This window comes from Setaria italica, chromosome VII (assembly GCF_000263155.2).
Source record: "Setaria italica strain Yugu1 chromosome VII, Setaria_italica_v2.0, whole genome shotgun sequence".
In the NCBI taxonomy this organism is placed as follows: Eukaryota; Viridiplantae; Streptophyta; class Magnoliopsida; order Poales; family Poaceae; genus Setaria; species Setaria italica.
Genome location: NC_028456.1, coordinates 27,177,121 through 27,196,375, shown reverse-complemented (window position 1 = coordinate 27,196,375; position 19,255 = coordinate 27,177,121). Strand labels below are relative to the sequence as shown.

Below are 19,255 nucleotides of genomic sequence, written 5' to 3'. Positions count from 1 at the left end.
GTGGTGGTAAATTCGACGAGATGATACTGTTTTTTTTTCTTTTGAGAGGACGAGATACTACTAGCAGTACTGGCCGTTCGCCAGCCCCACCCACCAGTCCACGCCAAGAGCAAATCCGCAAGCGTTACTGCCGCCGACAGGCTGGTCCCACCACATTCTCCGCTCTCGCACGGATGACAACGGTGATGAGTGGTGGGTGGGCTGGAGATCGGAAACAGACGCAGAAAATGAGGTAAAACCGCCCAGGAAACCCACCCTTCCTTCGGCTGTCTTTTCCGGCGTGTGACCGTGAGGTGGCGTCGCCGCGAACTCGTTTGCTGGTGCTCGGCATCCGGCCATCCCACATTCCCACCCGCCCCGGCGTTATATAAGCTCGGCCGCGCGGTTCACTCCAAAAAAGTCCACACCTCACCCACGCCATTCTGTGCCGTGCCCCCCCCTCGCCTCCCTCCATCCACTTCCGTTCCGGCATTTCGCGCTCCCGTGAGAGATCGAGGACGAGCCGAGGCGGGATGGGCCCCGGCGGGCGCCGGCGAGGGTTCGCCGCCCTCGCCGCCGCGGCGATCGCTCTGGTGCAGGTGAGTCCCGCGCTCATGATTCTCGAAGGGGTACTGTACTAGCGCGTGGGTGTCGTCGGGTCGCGCTGTGGCGGCGGCCGCTCCGAAGGGTCGTGGGGTTTCGGTCATGCTCTGGGGTTTGGAGCCCGCGTAGCCGTATCTGGGGTTGCTAATTGCATTCCTTCCTATTTTTGCGTGGCTGCATGGAGGAGCTGCAATTTTGGTAGGAGCAGTTCGTAGCGGGTGTCGTTTTCTAGTTATTGGCTCGAATTTTACCGCGGCGTTTGGATTTTACCATGGCCTCGTCGTTTGTGCGAATTCCCCTTGGGTGCTGCTTTTAAGAGGGTTGGGAGCATATTTGAGATTTGAATGTCTTTTACACGCGAGTCTGACCAAATTTCAGTTACTGACATGTATGGGAGTTTCGGATTGGGGGATCGGAACCGTGTGGGTTTGCCTCATTGGTGTTGGCTTTATTTTTCTCAGTGGATCACCCCATTTAGTTCGATTTTAGTTGACCCCGGGGGAGTTTAGTTCGACATATGTTCAATTTTGGGTTTCACTGTCGGATTGTAGTAACTTTGTTTGCCTCTTTGTTCAGAATTATCAGTTTACACATTTTGATTAGGCTTCACGGGATTGTTGCATGCTGTGTTTTGCTGATTTTTACTCCCTGTTCCCACATTTTGAAGAGAATGTGCACATATAAAGGTCGCTTTCTTTAAAAGCGGACATTATACTCTCTTCTAAAAATTGTCCTCCTATAAAGGCTGCTTGAATAGGGTAAAGCCGTATGAACTGCATTTTCCGGAGTATTTCAAATTCTGGACCTGCCGCTTTTTATATATAAGTTAGAAGATAGTTCGAACTGTTTTGCTTTTAAGCTGCAAGGCCATTCATGATTTAGCAACATTTACTGGTGCAACAGAATTTCTTGAACCATTTATATGCGAGCTTTGATTGTCTATGCCTCAGATTAGATAAGCCATTTTTTGATTCAGTGTTTCTACCTCCCTTGAACATATTGCTTCTATAGGTCAGTTATTTGCTATTTTATCCGGTTCAGAGGGGAAGCTGTTGGATTGTCAACTTTTGGTTCTTGTTGTAAGTTGTGATGTAATTGTTGCTGCAATAGTACTTGTGCAGTACTAGAACTTCAACATGACTATTTGCATTTATGTTGGTGATGCTCCTTAGTTGAACTGACTCTTTTGTAGGCTTCACTGGAACTTCCATTGTATAATTAATCTTGTTTTCAAATTTTTGAGGCATGTGTTTCCGCATTTTTACTTCGAGAATTGATAATATTTATGTGCCCAACAAACCACCAACTGTATTCCCAGTTTCAGGCTATCCAGAAGTTGCTATGTTATGGTTTCTGCTGTCTCGGTGGTGTCTGCATTACCCTTGCAATTCTAGCTACTAAAAAGTGTTTTCTAGACTTCATTTTTCTGAAGTCTGTGGATTAATTATGGTCATACTACCCCTTGAGGATTTGAAACATAACAATATCACACTATCACCTCCCATAGTTCAATTAGATGTCATGTAGAGAGCTGGATGTGTTATTTTGGTTTTTTAAGTATTTTCCTGCAAACACCACTATTAGTTGCCTATTTATAGGGGGTGACATAGAGATGAGTACACAATTAATAGGGGTAAACTATGTCAATGGTTATGGTATTACTTCTTTACTTTTCTATTTATATATGTATATGGAGCTAAAACAGCATTTAGTTTGGACTGTGTATGGTGTGTGTAAGTAGGCTACCATAAGATAAAGTGCCATTATACAGGCATGCTGATATGGTTTTACTTCACTGCCGATTCAGGTGTTGTCTAAATAACATGCAACTCTTTTACAATGATGCAGATCAGTCTTCTAGCATTTCCAATCAGCGCACAGCAATCCAATGGCTCAAGGTAATTTGTCAGTAACCTGCAATTTTGCTGATTGTAGCTGTGGTTAGACAGTAGAAGTTACACTCAACTGCTTCTACAGCATGCTACTGTATTTGGCATGTTTAAACATGGTATTCCATATTTGTGGAGCCCTTGGTGCTCATCTAACTTACCATTTTGCTTCTGTAGGGTTGTACCCGCAGAAGGTTACTGTTCCATGTACGGCATTTGTGCACAACGAAGTGATGGGAAGGTCTTAAACTGTGCGAATGCAACCAAAGCTGTTAAGGTGACAATATGGTCCTCGTACCTTGGTTCGAATGGAGAAGCATTTCCCTTATCTTTTGCAAGAAAAGAAAAGATTATTCAAATGTGGCCTGTTTACGAAGTGCTTTATTGCTTTTCCAGCCAGACACATTGTTTTCGTCAAGGATCCAAAGTTTGTGCCCAACAATCACTGGCAATGTCTGTTGCACCGCAGATCAGTTTGATACGTTACACCAACAAGTTCAACAGGTAAATGCCCTGATTGCTGAAGAAGTACATGGACTGTGCACTTGAATAAGCCATCAATGTGGGTAGTATCGCTTTTATTTGATATCAAATGATCACCCAGGAAAGTCATGTTAGTGTTACTTAATATGCACCGATCACAATTAATCTTTGTAAAGTTGTCTTTGCACCATATGTGTATTTTTTTAAAGAAATGTTTTGTGAAGCTGCGACCAGCTAACCTGAACCTGCTGAATATTTTGTTTGTGACAAGTTGCCTTTGTTATAGCATGAGGTTAATGTTTGCTTCATAGATTATCCCTGCTTCGCTCCTATTGTGCTGATGCATACCTGAGGCTGATCAAGAATAACTATCAAGAACCTTCTGGAACAGAATAATTTGTATCTACCAGCAAGTAGAACCTCTGTTAACAAATATCTTTGTCTAATTATCAATTATTTGTTTGTTATTGGTTTTTGTCATGGTTTCCTTCTGTCCTTATATGCAGTGCTGCAATCGATTGGTTGCATGGTCAGTACATCATTGTCTATTAAATGTGAATTGTTGACCATTGTACACTAGCAAGCCTTTTTCTCTACCATCCTATTTTGCCGATTCAAATACATTCATAAGGAGTTTTTCCTGAGTCAAATGACTCGATTATTTTTTACACGCCAAATGTTTAGGGGCCCCTTGTTGATCTCTACTCTAGATCTATATTCAATATAAAACTTCAGTCCATGGTTACTTGTAACTTTTAACATTTTGCAGGCTGTGCCATTTCTTGTTGGATGCCCAGCATGCTTGAGGAATTTCCTGAATCTCTTCTGTGAGATGTCTTGTTCTCCAAACCAAAGCCTATTCATTAATGTGACTTCAGTAAAGCAGGTCTTTCTTTTCTTAATCTACTTTGTCAGCATAAAAATATCTTCTGAGATTCTACCAGACCCTTTTCATATGGTTTTGTGCAGCCATCTGTTGTCATTTATTTGCTTAAACTTCTAGTGCACTATAAAAACAAGTTCATAAATAATTCATCATATGTTTATTCAATTTTTACAGGCACACTTTTGACTGTATTTTGCAGATAAATAGCACTATGACTGTTGATGGCATAGATTACTATGTAACTACTAACTATGGTGAAGAGCTATACAACTCATGCAAGGATGTTAAGTTTGGAACTCTGAACACACGTGCAATGGATTTTCTCGGTGGAGGTGCGAAAACTTACAAAGGTACAACAGAAACCCTTTTAATTTCTGCTGATGGTATCAAGTTAAATGGCAACTATGGTTCCTGCACCCCATCTTGTTGTGCATTCGAATTCATGTTCCCACTTGATGTTTTTAAGCCTTTTAGTGCCAGATTGGATGGTAGACTATTTAATTTTGAATAAATTGATTACTTCGTGTCGTTTGTAATCACATTTGACTGACTCATGTCTAATTCTTGTCTTGTGCACTTGTGATTGAAGAGTGGTTGGCATTTATTGGGCGGCAAGCGAACCCTAATGAGCCTGGGTCACCTTATTTGATAACATTCCGATCAGATTTTAGTGATTCATCTGGTGTGAAGCCTCTAAATTCTACAATTTATTCTTGTGGAGACCCATCTTTGGGTTGTTCATGCGGTGATTGCCCTTCTTCTTCTGTTTGCACGGGATCCTTGCTGCCACAGCTGAACACTGATACCTCCTGTTCAGTTAAAATGGGTTCTTTAAAGGTAGGCATTATTACCTGAATGTATGATCAAATTACAGAAGGATTGGGTCTTGTATACCAAGCTTTATATCTATCAAAGCAGTTTAGAATTGCAGTAACTCTAAATGCATTAGAAAATGGCACAGGGGTGAACAACTTACTAGATATCAATGGGCATACTACATGTTAGGCACACATGCTTGGATTGTGTACTTATTGGATATACAACAAATGTAACTGTGACGAACAAATAATTTCACTAAATCTTATGAAATATGTATCACAGAAGGTGCTAAAAGACTGTGATAATTCTGAATTGAAATATTAACCTCTGTTGTGATTCAATGGATTCATTTTTTGGCCATTTAACAATCTTTTGGATGTTTTCTTAGTTGTTTGGTGTGCCCCTTATACTCCTTTCTATATCTACAGGCCAAATGCTTAGACTTCTCACTAGTGGTTATCTACCTTGCGTTATTATGCGCTTTTCTGCTGTGGGGTTTGTTACACAGAGCACGAGGAAGAACTGCCTCCTCCTTGCAGACAAAACCATTGAAGAATTCAGATGATAAGTCAGACTCAAACCAAAATGGCAAGAGTCCTCATAACTCGGTTCAGGTTCTTTTCTGCCAATTTATTTTTCATGACCAGAGCTTGCTTGCTTTATTAGAATATTTATTTGTCTGTTTTCTTAATGTGCTTATCTTAAATATTGATATGGAGTTTTAGTTTCTTAATTATAGCTTGCTTCTCTATTTTTCTTTGGAAAATGCCCACACAATTATAATAGCTTCATTTATTATATGGCACTTCAGTTATTTTTCTCGAGATTGCACTTAAATTCTCACTTCTCCCAAGTTCATCGTTTTCATTTTGGTGAATTTATCTTGGTATCAGGTGTCTGAAGCTGCATCCTCTACTGTCAAACCATCATATCCCTCTATTGTTCAAACTTACATGTCAATTTTCTTTAGGTTGGATTCCTTCTTCAATTGTACCCAAACAATTATCATTTCAAGTGTTTAGGCACCATCCTAATTTTTGAAAAGTATTGCAGGAAGCATGGAATTTTTGTTGCTAGACACCCTCTCCTTGTGTTATGTGTATCATTGCTTATCCCTCTCCTCTTATGTATTGGTCTCCTTCGCTTCAAGGTTGAAACCCAACCAGAAAAGGTACTTAATTTATTTCAATCATTATCAATTTTAACCATTGCTGTCTTTTCGTAGAAGACCTACTTTTGCTGAAATACTCAGAACCCGACGTTGAGAATTGAGATCTGTAATTACATTTTTGTTTTTTGTATTCAACATTTATTAATTCCACTTCACCATTTGGTGTAAGTACTGCACATCTCTGTTGATTGTTACCACAATACCACTCATAAAGCATCCAGTAAATTTGGAGCATGAAAAATGAAAGAAATGGACATCACAAAATAATTTCTATGTACGTTAGAATGATTGCTTCACTCAGTTATGTGTAAGGCTAGATGTATCTGTTACAATTCATAAATATTTATTATACCGAAGTGTATATTGTTTAAAACAAAATGGAAACCACAAATCCTCTTTCTGTACAATATGAATCTTCATTATATATATTTCAGATACTTTTCTAAGCGGTTATGATCTTGTCATATTCACTATGGTGATCATTTTTTCATTTAATGTTTTAAATGCCAAATATACATTACAAAAGTTAATCTGCCAGAAGTAGTGGGTGTGAACATCATATCGAATAATCTAAACATTAGGTATTAGTTTAATTAGAGTAAATCCAACAACTAAACAGTTTAAATTATTAGAATTCTCGTATGTTGGGATTTAGTATGCTTAATTTTGTAACTCCGATGTTGATCTAATGTGTAAGCGTACACAGAAATAAATACAATTTTTTTATTACACTGCACTCAATCAGATATTTCATTAACAAAAATGTGTCCATGGTCCACAAAATGAATTGCCGTTTTAGAACTCTAGACTTCATATATAAATTACCAATCAGTTGTAAACTTCCTATGTTATTTGATCAAGCAGTTATGAATTCAATTCCTTCTCTTTTGTCAGCTTTGGGTTAGCCCTGGAAGTCGAGCCGCTGATGAGAAGAACTATTTTGACAGCCATCTTGCACCATTTTATAGGATTGAGCAGGTCTTTTCAACTCTTGCAACCTCATTTGTGCCCAATGAAGCGAATGTTTGTTACAAATTGTATTAGCGAAATTCCTATCAAATAGAACACTTCTTTTCCTGTGATTATCTTGACCCTTATCTCTGGCTTTGTTTGTACTGTTTTCCATTTCGAGATGAATATTCTAAACAGTGGATTCTGCTGTCAATTGTTGTTAATGCAGCTTGTGTTAGCCACTTCTGCATCCAGTGGGTCTGCAGCTCCTTCAATAGTAAATGACAACAATATGAAATTACTATTCCAGATTCAGAAAAAGGTAGGAAATTCACATAGTAATGTGAACTTTGGGATTTCATCTGCTGTATGGTTCTCATGTTTCTTTAATCTTAAAGGTTGATGATCTGCGTGCAAGTTATTCCGGGTCAACAGTAGCCCTTGCTGACATTTGCTTAAAGCCACTCAGTACAGACTGTGCTACTCAAAGTGTTTTGCAGGTGATGATTCTATAGTGTCTACTGTATAGTTTCTGTATTGAAACCAACTTGGTTTTCTCTAGAATATGCAAATGTTTTATATTCCTGTTTTGTGTTTACTGTGGTTTCTACAAAATGCTATAAAAGTGATAGTTTCAATGCTCAATGCTGCAGTATTTCCAGCTGGATCCTAAAAAGTATGATGATTCAGGAATAGACCATGCTAAATTTTGTTTTCAGGTAAATCTCTACTGTTGAAGTATCTTATCGGTTCATGTTTTTTCTGAAGTTTGAATAGCAACTTCACCAAAATTGGGGATTTGATCATGAATTTTATTGTTCTACTTATTGGAATATGGATTCTATAGTGCATGACAGTTTTTCACTCGGTACTAAAGTTGTTGTATTGTTGACAAAGGCACATGCGGTACTTTGCATTGAATACTGACTGTCAGTATACTTACTAGGTTTTTGAGCTGGTTTTAATGGCCGTGCCTAAATGCTTATCTTGTACATTGCAGCATTACACTTCTGAAGAGACATGTTTGAGCACTTTTCAGTCACCTATTGATCCAAGTACAATTTTAGGTGGTTTTTCAGGAAACAATTTTACTGAGGTAATATTTTATTGCACATTTGTACTAGAATAAACATATTACATCTTCTGATATCTCATTGCTTATGAACTTGCTATTGCTGGGCAGGCTTCTGCATTTGTAATAACTTATCCTGTGAACAACAAAGTTGAGACAACAGGACAAGAGAACGGGAAGGCCGTGGCTTGGGAACGGGCATTTATTAATCTTGTTAAGGTTAGCCATGCTAATTCAATTTCTTTTGTTGTTGCATTTGCGCAGCAAGCGGCCTGAACCTTGATTAGCCATGCTTGAATAGGAGTGCATGGAATGTGCCTGAACCTTTGATTAGTGGCTCCTGTTGGGTTTCAACTCTAGCCTATACCGACTTGCTTGGGACTGAAAGGCTTTAATGTTGATGTTGTTGCATTTGCTCAGCAAGTTTCCCTTCCTTTGATAGAAGTCTACTCTAATTGATACCTGTTCTATACAAGCCAACAGTTCCACATTTATTCTTTAAGCACTTCCTGTGGCATATTTCCACACTTCCCCACTGCCTCTGTGTTCAAGATTAGACCTTGTTTGTGGGCTAGTAAACTACTGAAAATTACATATCCCTTTCAAGCAGCTATAAAGAACATTTGAGTACACATGGTTCTATGTCCTCATAAGATAAAGCAATATGAAAGAATTGTGATAAGGCAATCTAAGAGTATTCAACTTTATTATCTTAGGGCATCATTTGGGACACAACAATGTTTTCAGTTCTGTTTATCCTTTCTTGATACAGCTAGCCAAACGCAGCTCCCTTAGGTTGAAGCTTGTAAAATTTGGGTGAGGTATTGAGGATACCCCACCCCTCAAAGTTGAGTTAAGATCCACGTGTCATTGAGATATTGGTGGGCATATCCTGAAATTCCACTTATGTGGCATATCCCCATATTGCAACGTTAAATGTGTGACTGCTAATGTCATTTATGTGCACAACGATTTTTAGCTCAAAGCATTTTTTTTTGGCAGTTTCTTACCTTCAGTGCTTTGTATCTTCTGATTTATCCATTGCAAGAAGTTACTTCTTCTTTAATTATATATTTTACTTTCAATATTACATACAATGAGGTAGAAGACTTAAATGATTAGGGATAGGTGTTGGACAGCTGATCAGCTAGCAAAAAGGAATCTGCCACACCCTGCAAGCTGCCCACACTGTGATCAAGCGGAGGAAACCATTAATCACCTCTGATAGAATGTGTGTCTTTGCTCGAGAGTTTTGGTTTAATATTCTGAGAAGGGTTGGACTGCAGGCTCTCACCCCTCATCCGGATGCAAGAAGTTTTGAGGATTGGTGGGAAGTAAGTTCTAACAATGTGCCTGCTCCCATTAGAAAAGGCCTGCTCCCATTAGAAAAGGCCTTAACTCTCTAATTATTCTGGGAGCCTGGACGTTGTGGAACCATTGCAACTGATGTGTCTTTGATGGGGCCTCTCCAAGTGTTACCAGAGCTTTGTTCTCAGCCAGTGAGGAGTTACATTTGTGGGGTATGGCTGGAGCTCGAGGAGTTAATCACCTCCTTGCTTTAGTGCCAACTCAGGAGTGAAGGTTTAGGTCGAGGTCGGCTGTTTTTTTCTGTAGAAAAGGCGCTTGTCGGCATGGTTCTGTAATGGTGTGTGTGTGTGTGTGTGTTTGTGTGTTGTAATGGTTCTTATTCCTTTTTTCTTCTTAATATAATGATACGCAGCTCTCCTGCGTGTTCGAGAAAAAAAATGAGGTAGAAGACCTAAATCTTTTTCTTTCAGGAGGAAATACTTCCGATGGTATTAGCACAGAACCTGACATTGTCCTTTTCGTCCGAGAGCTCTATCCAAGATGAATTAAACAGAGAAAGTACAGCTGATGCTATTACAATAGTGGTAAATATCTTATATATGCAAAACCCTTTAATATTGTTGAAGGCATCGTAGTTTCAACTGTATGCTTATTTGTTTCTTGTGATTGAAATCAGATTAGCTATATTGTGATGTTTGCATATATATCATTCACACTTGGAGACCGGCCTTCTCGTTGGTTGTCATTATTTGTTTCATCAAAGGTATGGGTACAGTAGAATGATCGCTCAGCTCTTTGCCATCTTGGGTGTCATTTTCCTCATGCTTGCATTCTTGTCTATTCTCATTTGCATGTACCATTGACCTCGCAGCTGGTATCTAGATTCTACGTAAAGTGCTTATGTTTTATTTATGTCCCTGATACAAATGAAGCTGATCGCATTTTATGTGCTTCTATGCTCTAGTCAAAATAGTTTTATAAGTGAAAAGTATCATATGTGACCGGCCCTATACAACTCTCTGCTTTAGATTCAGTAGACTATTTTGTAAATTACAAAAAATGACACATTTTACAAACAACCACAGTTTATTCCCTCAAACAATAAATGACCACCCGGTTCTGTAAAATTGCATGTAACATTTGCAAACAGTTATTTCTTTAATTGCACAAAAGTTACAACTGAAAATTTCTGACAAGAGGCAATCTGTTTTTAGATTTATCTTACAATATTTTAATCTTGAGTTTCGTTTTGAAGACCTGATTTATTCGTCAGATACCGATTTACTTAACCATGCAAAACTTGTCTTACATAATTGCATTTGGTCTCTACAAACATTTGACCCAGATAGATTTCAGGTACTGCTTGGCTTGTCTGGGGTCGTCCTGGTGATGCTTTCAGTTTTAGGTTCAATGGGATTCTTTAGTGCTATTGGAGTGAAGTCTACCCTTATTATTATGGAAGTGATTCCTTTTCTTGTGCTGGCTGTAAGTCTTCTGTACAACAGTGGTTGACTTTCTGTTCTTCAATTAATCTGATGTCCTTTCATTATGTTTCTTTGATTTTCTGTTAACAAAAAACTATTTGGGCCTTACACATGTGAGTAAGTAACACTATAGCATTTTCATGTACAATGTTGAAATATTGCTTAAAGGTTTGTTTACCATGAGCTACCTCTGCTTAAAATCGGATTCCCATGATCTTTGAACTATGTAAGGTTGATGCTGTATGCATCTGCTGAAGGAATGTGCCTCCAAGATTCTTTTTTCAGAGTCAGAACAATGCTTGTGTCTGACTTTGCCTCTGAGTACACTAAGTCTATTTCCTTGAAAGGGTTTTGTAGTTGATTGATGCCTTTAATTGATCTTTAATTTGTTGAAGAAGTAGATGATCGTGTGATAGGTAGATATAAAGACTTTCAATTATTGTGAAGAAACTGACACTTGTGATTGTGGTTAGGTCGGTGTCGATAACATGTGTATCCTTGTGCATGCTGTCAAACGCCAACCAGATCAGTCAAACTTGGAAGAGCGGATAAGTGAAGCACTGGTGGAAGTTGGACCATCCATTACATTAGCCAGTTTTGCTGAAGTACTAGCCTTTGCTGTGAGTGCAATTAATCCAATGCCTGCGACCAGAGTGTTTTCCATGTTTGCCGGTTGGTTTCTCTACATTAGCTCAATTGTATCCCTACTTGTTACTTTTTGGAGTTTCCAACCTACTTTGTCTTGTGCAGCACTGGCGGTCTTTATGGATTTCCTTCTCCAAGTGACAGCTTTTGTAGCCCTTATTGTATTTGACTTTAGGAGAGCACAGGATGGCAGGATTGATTGTGTCCCTTGTGCGAGAATCGCGTCAAGTCCAGCTGCCGGTGATGGTAAGCAGTGAGATCTTGCATTTGCTTTGCTATAACCTGCTGTCTTAAATGTGAAGTCATTTTGGCTCTTTCCTAACTGTCCTCTTTTCTTACTGCCTTGAAAACTTAAGGTGGTGATGGACAGAGGCTCCACTTGCTTGCTAGATATATGAGGGTAACCATTTTAGTCTTTTTTGCTGTTGTTGATACTTCAATTTCAGCCACGTTTTAGGTTGTCTGATTTTCCTGTTCTTTTGACGGACTTGTAGTTGCCTTTTCTTTTATACGTGTAGGATATCCATGGACCAATTCTCAGTTACCGGGCAGTGAAGTTCGTTGTAATCACTGTGTTTGTAGGATTGGCATTTTCAAGCATAGTAAGTTTTCTTCTGTTTCTCTTGCATGCATGATGATTCTTACTATTCTTTACTGCTGAGGTGCCTATTGCTTTAGAATGATATTCTGACATTAGCATACTGTTGGCTGTTACAAAGATTATCCTGTTTTTAAGAGCATGAGTCATTTTTCTTTTTTCTTTGAAATAATCATGCAATCACATTGTGGGATCATCTGTCGACTGTCGCTGATGTCATTCTTTAACTGAGCACTGTGATCAAATGCACTTCTCCTGCATTTTCTTGGAAATAATGTGTGGTTGTGTTATCACTCACTGCAGTGTGTCCTATGTTCTAATTAGGCTTTGTCTACTAGACTGCAACCAGGATTGGAGCAGCAAATTGTTCTGCCACGAAATTCCTATTTACAGGTTTGCTACTGCAAGAGCCTTAGGAATACTTCTTGAAGCACTTTCCTCTTTTCCTTCGCGCTAATTGTAGTATTTCCAGGACTATTTTGATGACCTTGCAAAGTACATGAAAGTTGGTCCACCATTATACTTTGTTGTGAAAGACTTCAATTACAGGTATTTATACCTAAAAACAGCACTCAGAATTTTTTTCAAAGAGAAGAATGACGTTGGGTGCAAATATACATGTAATATTGGCTCCTAAACTTTAGTATTGGCTATTTATCATCGTTGTCACTCTTCTATATTCCTTAGTTCTTGAAATATGGTCGACTTAGTATCATGTATGATTCCTGTGGCAACTGTTTCATGTGATATATGCTTTCTCTTTTCTGGAGAAAACACTGCATGCTGAATAACTCCAAATTCTTACATTTCTATTATTCCTGATATGATAACAACAGCAGCAGCAGCAGCAAATCCTTTTGTTCCTACTCCCTCCGTCCCAAATTGTAGGTCGTTTTGGTATTTCTAGGTTCATAGTTTTTGCTATGCATCTAGATATGTATTTGAGACGGAGGGAGTAATATGCAAGAAGTTAAAAAAATTCTAAGTTTCTCATGTTGCTGGATCAGTTATTGTTGCCTTTTGACATGAGGTGATTTAGTTGAGCTCTATTGAATTGCATGCTTAACAGAGATAGAAGCTTGACCTATGGTTTCTTTTATATTGTTTTCCAGCTCTGCATCGGTGCATACGAATCAGATATGTTCGATCAACCAGTGTAATTCAAATTCTCTTTTGAATGAGGTATATTATTGTGATCCATAATATATTCAGTAAATAATTTTTCTTTGCCAATTTAGTAGCACAATATATATCGGAGGTGAGCTTGTTTAGTACCTATAAGGCTACCCTTCTCCCACTGCAAACTGAGCATCTGGTGCAACAGTTCATTTGTTGTGAAGATTGCACTCTGTGTAACATTATTTTTGCAATCATGCAGATAGCAAGACAATCGTTATCCCCTGAGACTAGTTACATTGCTAAACCTGCTGCTTCATGGCTTGATGACTTCCTAATTTGGATGTCTCCTGAAGCATTCGGATGCTGTAGGAAATTTGTGAATGGAAGTTACTGCCCTCCAGATGATCAGGTTATAGACTTTTTCCTCTCTTTGCTTACTGTATTTGTATTGATTTGATCAAAACAGATGAATTTTTATCTGAATCAGTGGAACTTTCCCTAACTATATAAAATAAAAAAGGATGAATAGTGCTAACAAAGAAAACAGTAACTGGTCACTCCATGGAATATCCTTTCTCCACATGTAAGCAAATTGCTAGGCATGCACACTAACAAAGAAAAATGCACCTTCCTTGCCTACTGAAGTAGCAACGGTCTCCATACTAGGGCAATAACTTTTTTAATGCACCTTTTATTCTAATAGATGGTAATTAACGTTCAAACCTGTACTTTACAGCCTCCATGCTGCCAACTCGATCAGGATTCAGGCACTTGCAGCGCAAGCAGAACCTGCAGTAACTGCACAACGGTAATATCTGTAATCTTCATACCTTTTACCTTATTAATCAATTCCAGATGGTTGTTTTCGTACTACTGTGTCCTTTTTTGTTTTTTGGAGGGAAATACAGTAGGGGAAACCCCTACTCTGCTTTTGTCCTATTATTTGTAATGAATAAATACTTAAATTGTATGGTTAAACCACAATCCACACATAATATACTGGAAGTAGAAGTGAAATGTTTCTGATCTACTTTATGCTTTTATTTCAGTGCTTCCTACACTCAGACTTGGATAATGGACGTCCATCCACAACCCAATTCAAAGATAAACTCCCATGGTTTCTTGATGCACTTCCATCGAGTGATTGTTCTAAAGGGGGAAAAGGAGCTTATTCAACAAGTTTGGACCTCAATGGTGTGTGTACTATGTTATGATAGTGTACCTTATCTTCATGCTGTCTTTTAAATCTGAAATCATGCTTAACATATAGACTCCACTAACCAGGTTGTGAACTAGCGTTGACAAGCCTATTTCTTTTTCAGGTTATGAAAGTGGCATCATACAAGCATCAGCATTCCGAACATACCATACTCCCCTTAATAAGCAGGTCCTAAACTAGGATGCAGCCCATTATGATTATCCTCGTCTTTCCATTTTACCTACCAAAATTGAACCTGTGTTTTCTAATCTTTTCTTTTTCTTTTTCTAGACGGACTATGTTAACTCAATGAGAGCTGCTCGGGACTTCAGTTCTAAAATGTCCAAAGATTTACAGGTACCTCAGCTGCAACAATATTTTAGATCAGGACAATATCAGTAAGAAAAGTACAGCCATTAAATATAACAAGTATGGATACTGACTACATAGTGTAACTAAGAACTGATCTTTCTCTTGATATACTTTCCCCTGCTACATACTCAAGAAAAATAGACTATGCACTTCTTCTTTTTTTCTCAACCATAAGGAGAAACCACCCAGGCATTTTTTTTGAAGAAAAAAAAAGGTAGAGGAGCACTGAACCCTGGCTGGCCAAGAAACTTGCTGAAACTAGTTTCTCGAGGTAAAAGTTGATGAGCCCTGGGTGGGCGTGCCCTCAACAAAAGGCACTAGCCAACCATGGTTCTTGATTATGCACCTCCCTCCCTGTGCAATGATGGTAGCTTGCCAGTGTACATTATGATAAGCCTTTTGCCAAGAGCACATTACACCTAGATTTTGTTTTGGCTCTTATTGAGTTGCATGCATCAACCAGTTCAACCCAAAAGCTTAAGCTGATAGGGAAAGGTGGGCAATTCACTTATACTCCAACACGCCCCCTCACGGCAGGCTCCGTCAGGCCGCATGTGGAAATTGGAGTAGGCTGCAATTATTTTATTTAATCGCGCCTGCCAGGGTTCGAACTCGAGACCTCTGGCCCTGATACCATATTGAGTTGCATGCACTAACCAGTTCAACCCAAAAGCTTAAGCTAATAGGAAAAGGTGGGCAATTCACTTATACTCCAACAGCTCTACCTGTTGTGATATATTTGGAGAGAGACTCCCTCCCTCTTTCCCTCTCTGTGCAATAGTAACATAAAAAAAATAGGGTCTTTCCTTTGTGAAAATGGTAACATGATGGTAGCTTGCCAGTGTACATTCTGATAAGCCTTTTGCCGAGAGCACATTACACTAGATTTTGTTTTGGCTCTACCAGTTGTGACCTATTTGGAATAGAAAAGTTTATTGTGCAAGCTTTATCTTTTCAGCTGAGGTGCACGGACCATGAAATAATAATTGTTTGATATTTCATATTTCGCATGGATTACTCTGAGAATTTTCTAGGTTGTAGTTTTTTTACCAAGCCTCTGATATATCCTATTTGTGCAGATGGAAATTTTCCCATATTCTGTGTTCTATATATTCTTTGAGCAATATCTGGGTGTGTGGAAGACAGCTATCATGAACATATGTGTTTGCCTTGGTTAGTAACTAAATTCACTATTTGTTTATTATTACTTAGTGTTGCCTTGTGACTTAAATGTCACAGAGGACTCCCTTTGTACGATTTTTTCATCCAGTATAACTCCTAATATATTCAATTAGTATCCTAATATTATCTTAATATAAATATGTAGCATATAGTGTTCTTGCTCGACTTCATGATTATATTCCTGGAATTAGTTCCTCAGATTGCACTGAAGAAACAATGGTTGTTGAACATTGAGGGCCAGTTAATATGAACGGGTTTTATGATTCATTGAACTTTCATTAGTTGACTGAGTTTCCAATGAATTGATTGTTATGTGTTAATGTGTCAGTCAGCTGGGAACTGGTGAGTTCACAGCTTTGGTGGACCTGGAGTGGTCCCAGTCAAACAGTTTCACAATGTTCTGGCTGAAGAGGTCCCAGCCAGCTAGGCTTCTGGCTGAATCTTTCATTATTGGTTTATTCGGACATATGAATTGTATATTTCTTCCCAAGCTACTAGTCATCGTTCCACCCGATTTATAGCCAAGATGGAAACAAAAGTTATATATCAACACTAAAAAAAATTAAAATGGTGGGGGATACTTTATAGCACATGATTTTTCATTTCACAGATTTTTCTATGTTTCGAATTAACTTCTAGACAGAATCAGATGAAAAAGTAAGATATTTGTTGCATTTAATCTGACTATGTTCACTGTTATGCCAAAAAAATTGCAGGTACTATATTTGTCGTTTGCTTCCTAGTCACCAGCAGGTCTGTAAGGCTGTTGATAATCCCAGTACCAACTATTTTCAATTGATGCTCAATTCACCAGATCCTTATCTTCATTCATCTTCTGGTTTCAGTTTATGGGCTTCAGCAATCATTTTAATTGTGCTGGCAATGATAGTCTTGGATTTGATGGTATGTTTGACCCTCAGAATGTACTCCTTGAAGTTAAATACATTTGAAAAATATTTAGAGTAATTAACTAACCCTAATGAATATATAATGCACATAATACCAGATTTGAAGTAAAAGCTGTTAAAATGAAGTGGGCTGTTGGCTCATGGTGTGATTTTGTGTGATAGCTGAACTAAGCAACTTATAGGATTCATTTACAATTGCTGAAGCCTCTGAGTATGTTATTGATGCTATGATGTGAAATAATCATGCTGAAGTATCAAAAAGAAGGAAAACTTTATAAATGAATCTAAAAAGATGTTCCCTTTACAATCGCCTACCACTATTGGCATAATGGCATGTACTAGACTCCTGGGTGTTTGTATATGTCATACTAGTCCATGATGTTAGGGAATCACAGCACAATTTTAGGTCCCTAGTAATGACATTGCTTATTCTAATTCAATCTGTTCTGTCACGGTGTTGAATTATTGTTGGCCCTAATTTTTCTTTCCCTTCTCTTTTCTTGAAATTGTTGGCAGGGAGTGATGGCCATCCTTGGTATTCAGCTCAATGCGATTTCTGTTGTAAACCTTGTTATGTCAATAGGAATTGCTGTTGAGTTCTGTGTTCATATCACGCATGCCTTTATGGTAGGTGCTGTACATTCGGAAATACCAGCTCCAAATCTTTTAACTTTGCTGATTTATGTGATTATTGGAAAGTTCTAACCCTTGTTTTTTTATAATTCTTGGAAGAAAGTATTCCTGCTATGCATGTAAAAGGCTTGGCATGAAACTGTGCAGCACTTTTCAGGCCAATTCTACAGATCTTTGCTGCACACATTTGTACTGATCATGAAAACCTGCCAATCATTCCTTCCTATCAGTAGGATTTAGTACCATGCGCACAGCTATATGATAATACCATTTTGGACTTTAATGCAGAAGTATTTCAATTGGATATGCTCTTTACAGTCTGCATAAGTTCTCGTAGCAAGAAGGATGATACTAATGCCACACAACTCGTTCAACAGAACTGCTTTGATATGATATAAACACGCTTCTAAAAAATATATTAACTAATGTTTGTGTTGGCTGTTATTTTCCACAGCCCACACCAAGACTTAACACTAGGTTTCTATTATTATTTTATAGATTGGCACTGGGGACAGAGAAACTCGTGCAAGGCAGGCTCTATCCACGATGGGTGCTTCTGTATTCAGGTTAGAAATTGCATTCTCCCTAAAAATGTGGCTAGCCTGAGAAAATAAAAAACAGGACGAAGATTTAAGCTTCGATCATTTGAATACTTGGATTGGTTACATCATATGCTTTATTGATTGATTTTTTTTGCATTCATGTGCATAGGCGAGTGTTCTGTACAGCAGCTTTTAGATGTTTAAATTTACTCGTGCATTTCTGTAAGAATTTTTCAATCTTACAACTGGTGTCAACTGGATTTGCTTGCTATTCTTACACCTCACAGCAACAATTATTATCATCTTTGTCTGACATACTTTTTGGCTTTTCAGTGGAATCACTTTGACCAAGCTTGTGGGAGTTATTGTCCTGCGTTTTGCAAAATCTGAAGTTTTTGTGGTACATATTTCTGATCCGCATTTAACCCAAAATTCAGGTTACGTCTTACCCTGAAGTACACCTTTCTTATATCCATGTGACTATAGGTCTATTACTTCCAAATGTACTTGGCTCTTGTCCTCATTGGGTTCCTGCATGGGCTTATCTTCCTACCGGTTAGTATCTAGTTCATCTATCATCTTTTATTGTTTCCACACAATCTCATAAAAAGCTTTAACCAATAAATTACTAAATCTTTCAGGTCGTTCTGAGCTTATGTGGCCCTCCTCCAAAATCGGTGAAGCCAGTTGAACAAAATCAACCACCTTCAGCTTCAACCGAGCGGACTTGATGGGATTTTATTCGAGTTAATAGTGAAATCATTGAAAATTGAAATGGGCCAGTTTGGGATCCTCTGTGCGTCCATGTACATAACATCCATCTCTCCCGGTGCAGGAGTACCATCGAGTTGTACAGTATTTGTTGAAGGTGAAAGCAGTGCTATAGATCCATAGAAAAAGACTGTACATATCCATCTCTTATTGTTTGCATAACTAGGTTAGTTGGTGCTTACATGGTGGAAAAGGAAACTAAGAGGCGTATTGGGTCTAGATTGTGCGGCATAGCTAGATGGTGTTTGGATCCAAAGTTGATGGGCTAAAGTTTAGTCCCTAAATTTTAGCCCCTAAAATTTAGTCCTTGTGGGGTGTTTGGATGCAAGAGCTAAAAGGTAGTCTTCCTTGAGCTAATGATTGATTTGCCCTTATTTATTGATTCAAACAACATGCACGTCTTAAATTCATTTTTATTGACTCCATCCACATGCACATGCACGCCCAGGACTCCACTTCCTCTGGCCATGCACAGGCACATGCACATGCACGCCCAGGCCATCCTCCGGCCATGCACAGGCGCTGGCCAGGAACAGGCGCCGGCCAGGAGGAACACGCTGTTGTTCCTCCTGGACATTGAATAGTTTTTATTCGTACAATTACATCATCGTTCAAACATACAATTCAAATACTCTACGATCA

General features: G+C 38.6%; 1 protein-coding gene across 1 annotated transcript; it reads left to right on the top strand.

Annotated features, from left to right (window-relative positions):
* The first annotated feature begins 315 nt into the window (after window positions 1-315).
* LOC101759403 (Niemann-Pick C1 protein) lies at window positions 316-19,001 on the top strand. Its single transcript, XM_004976447.4, has 39 exons — window positions 316-578; window positions 2,431-2,480; window positions 2,649-2,748; window positions 2,868-2,975; window positions 3,724-3,840; window positions 4,040-4,190; window positions 4,430-4,677; window positions 5,088-5,273; window positions 5,553-5,629; window positions 5,713-5,830; window positions 6,725-6,808; window positions 7,011-7,103; window positions 7,180-7,281; window positions 7,435-7,500; window positions 7,782-7,877; window positions 7,965-8,072; window positions 9,632-9,745; window positions 9,838-9,924; window positions 10,518-10,646; window positions 11,119-11,317; window positions 11,396-11,536; window positions 11,647-11,690; window positions 11,809-11,892; window positions 12,213-12,281; window positions 12,361-12,437; window positions 13,001-13,070; window positions 13,267-13,416; window positions 13,744-13,815; window positions 14,057-14,201; window positions 14,330-14,394; window positions 14,497-14,562; window positions 15,657-15,750; window positions 16,476-16,512; window positions 16,605-16,662; window positions 17,184-17,294; window positions 17,799-17,866; window positions 18,176-18,242; window positions 18,329-18,397; window positions 18,484-19,001. Exons 1-39 carry the CDS (start codon window positions 513-515, stop codon window positions 18,571-18,573), a joined length of 3,876 nt encoding a protein of 1,291 aa, XP_004976504.2. The 5' UTR covers window positions 316-512; the 3' UTR covers window positions 18,574-19,001.
* Window positions 19,002-19,255: the final 254 nt, after the last annotated feature.

Excerpts from the sequence above, each read along its gene's own strand:
- LOC101759403 (XM_004976447.4), top strand. The coding sequence starts at position 513 with ATGGGCCCCGGCGGGCGCCGGCGAGGGTTCGCCGCCCTCGCCGCCGCG. Across the intron at positions 7,104-7,179 it reads TATTCCAGATTCAGAAAAAG|GTTGATGATCTGCGTGCAAG; the intron begins GTAGGAAATTCA and ends TTAATCTTAAAG. Across the intron at positions 14,202-14,329 it reads AACAAGTTTGGACCTCAATG|GTTATGAAAGTGGCATCATA; the intron begins GTGTGTGTACTA and ends TTTCTTTTTCAG.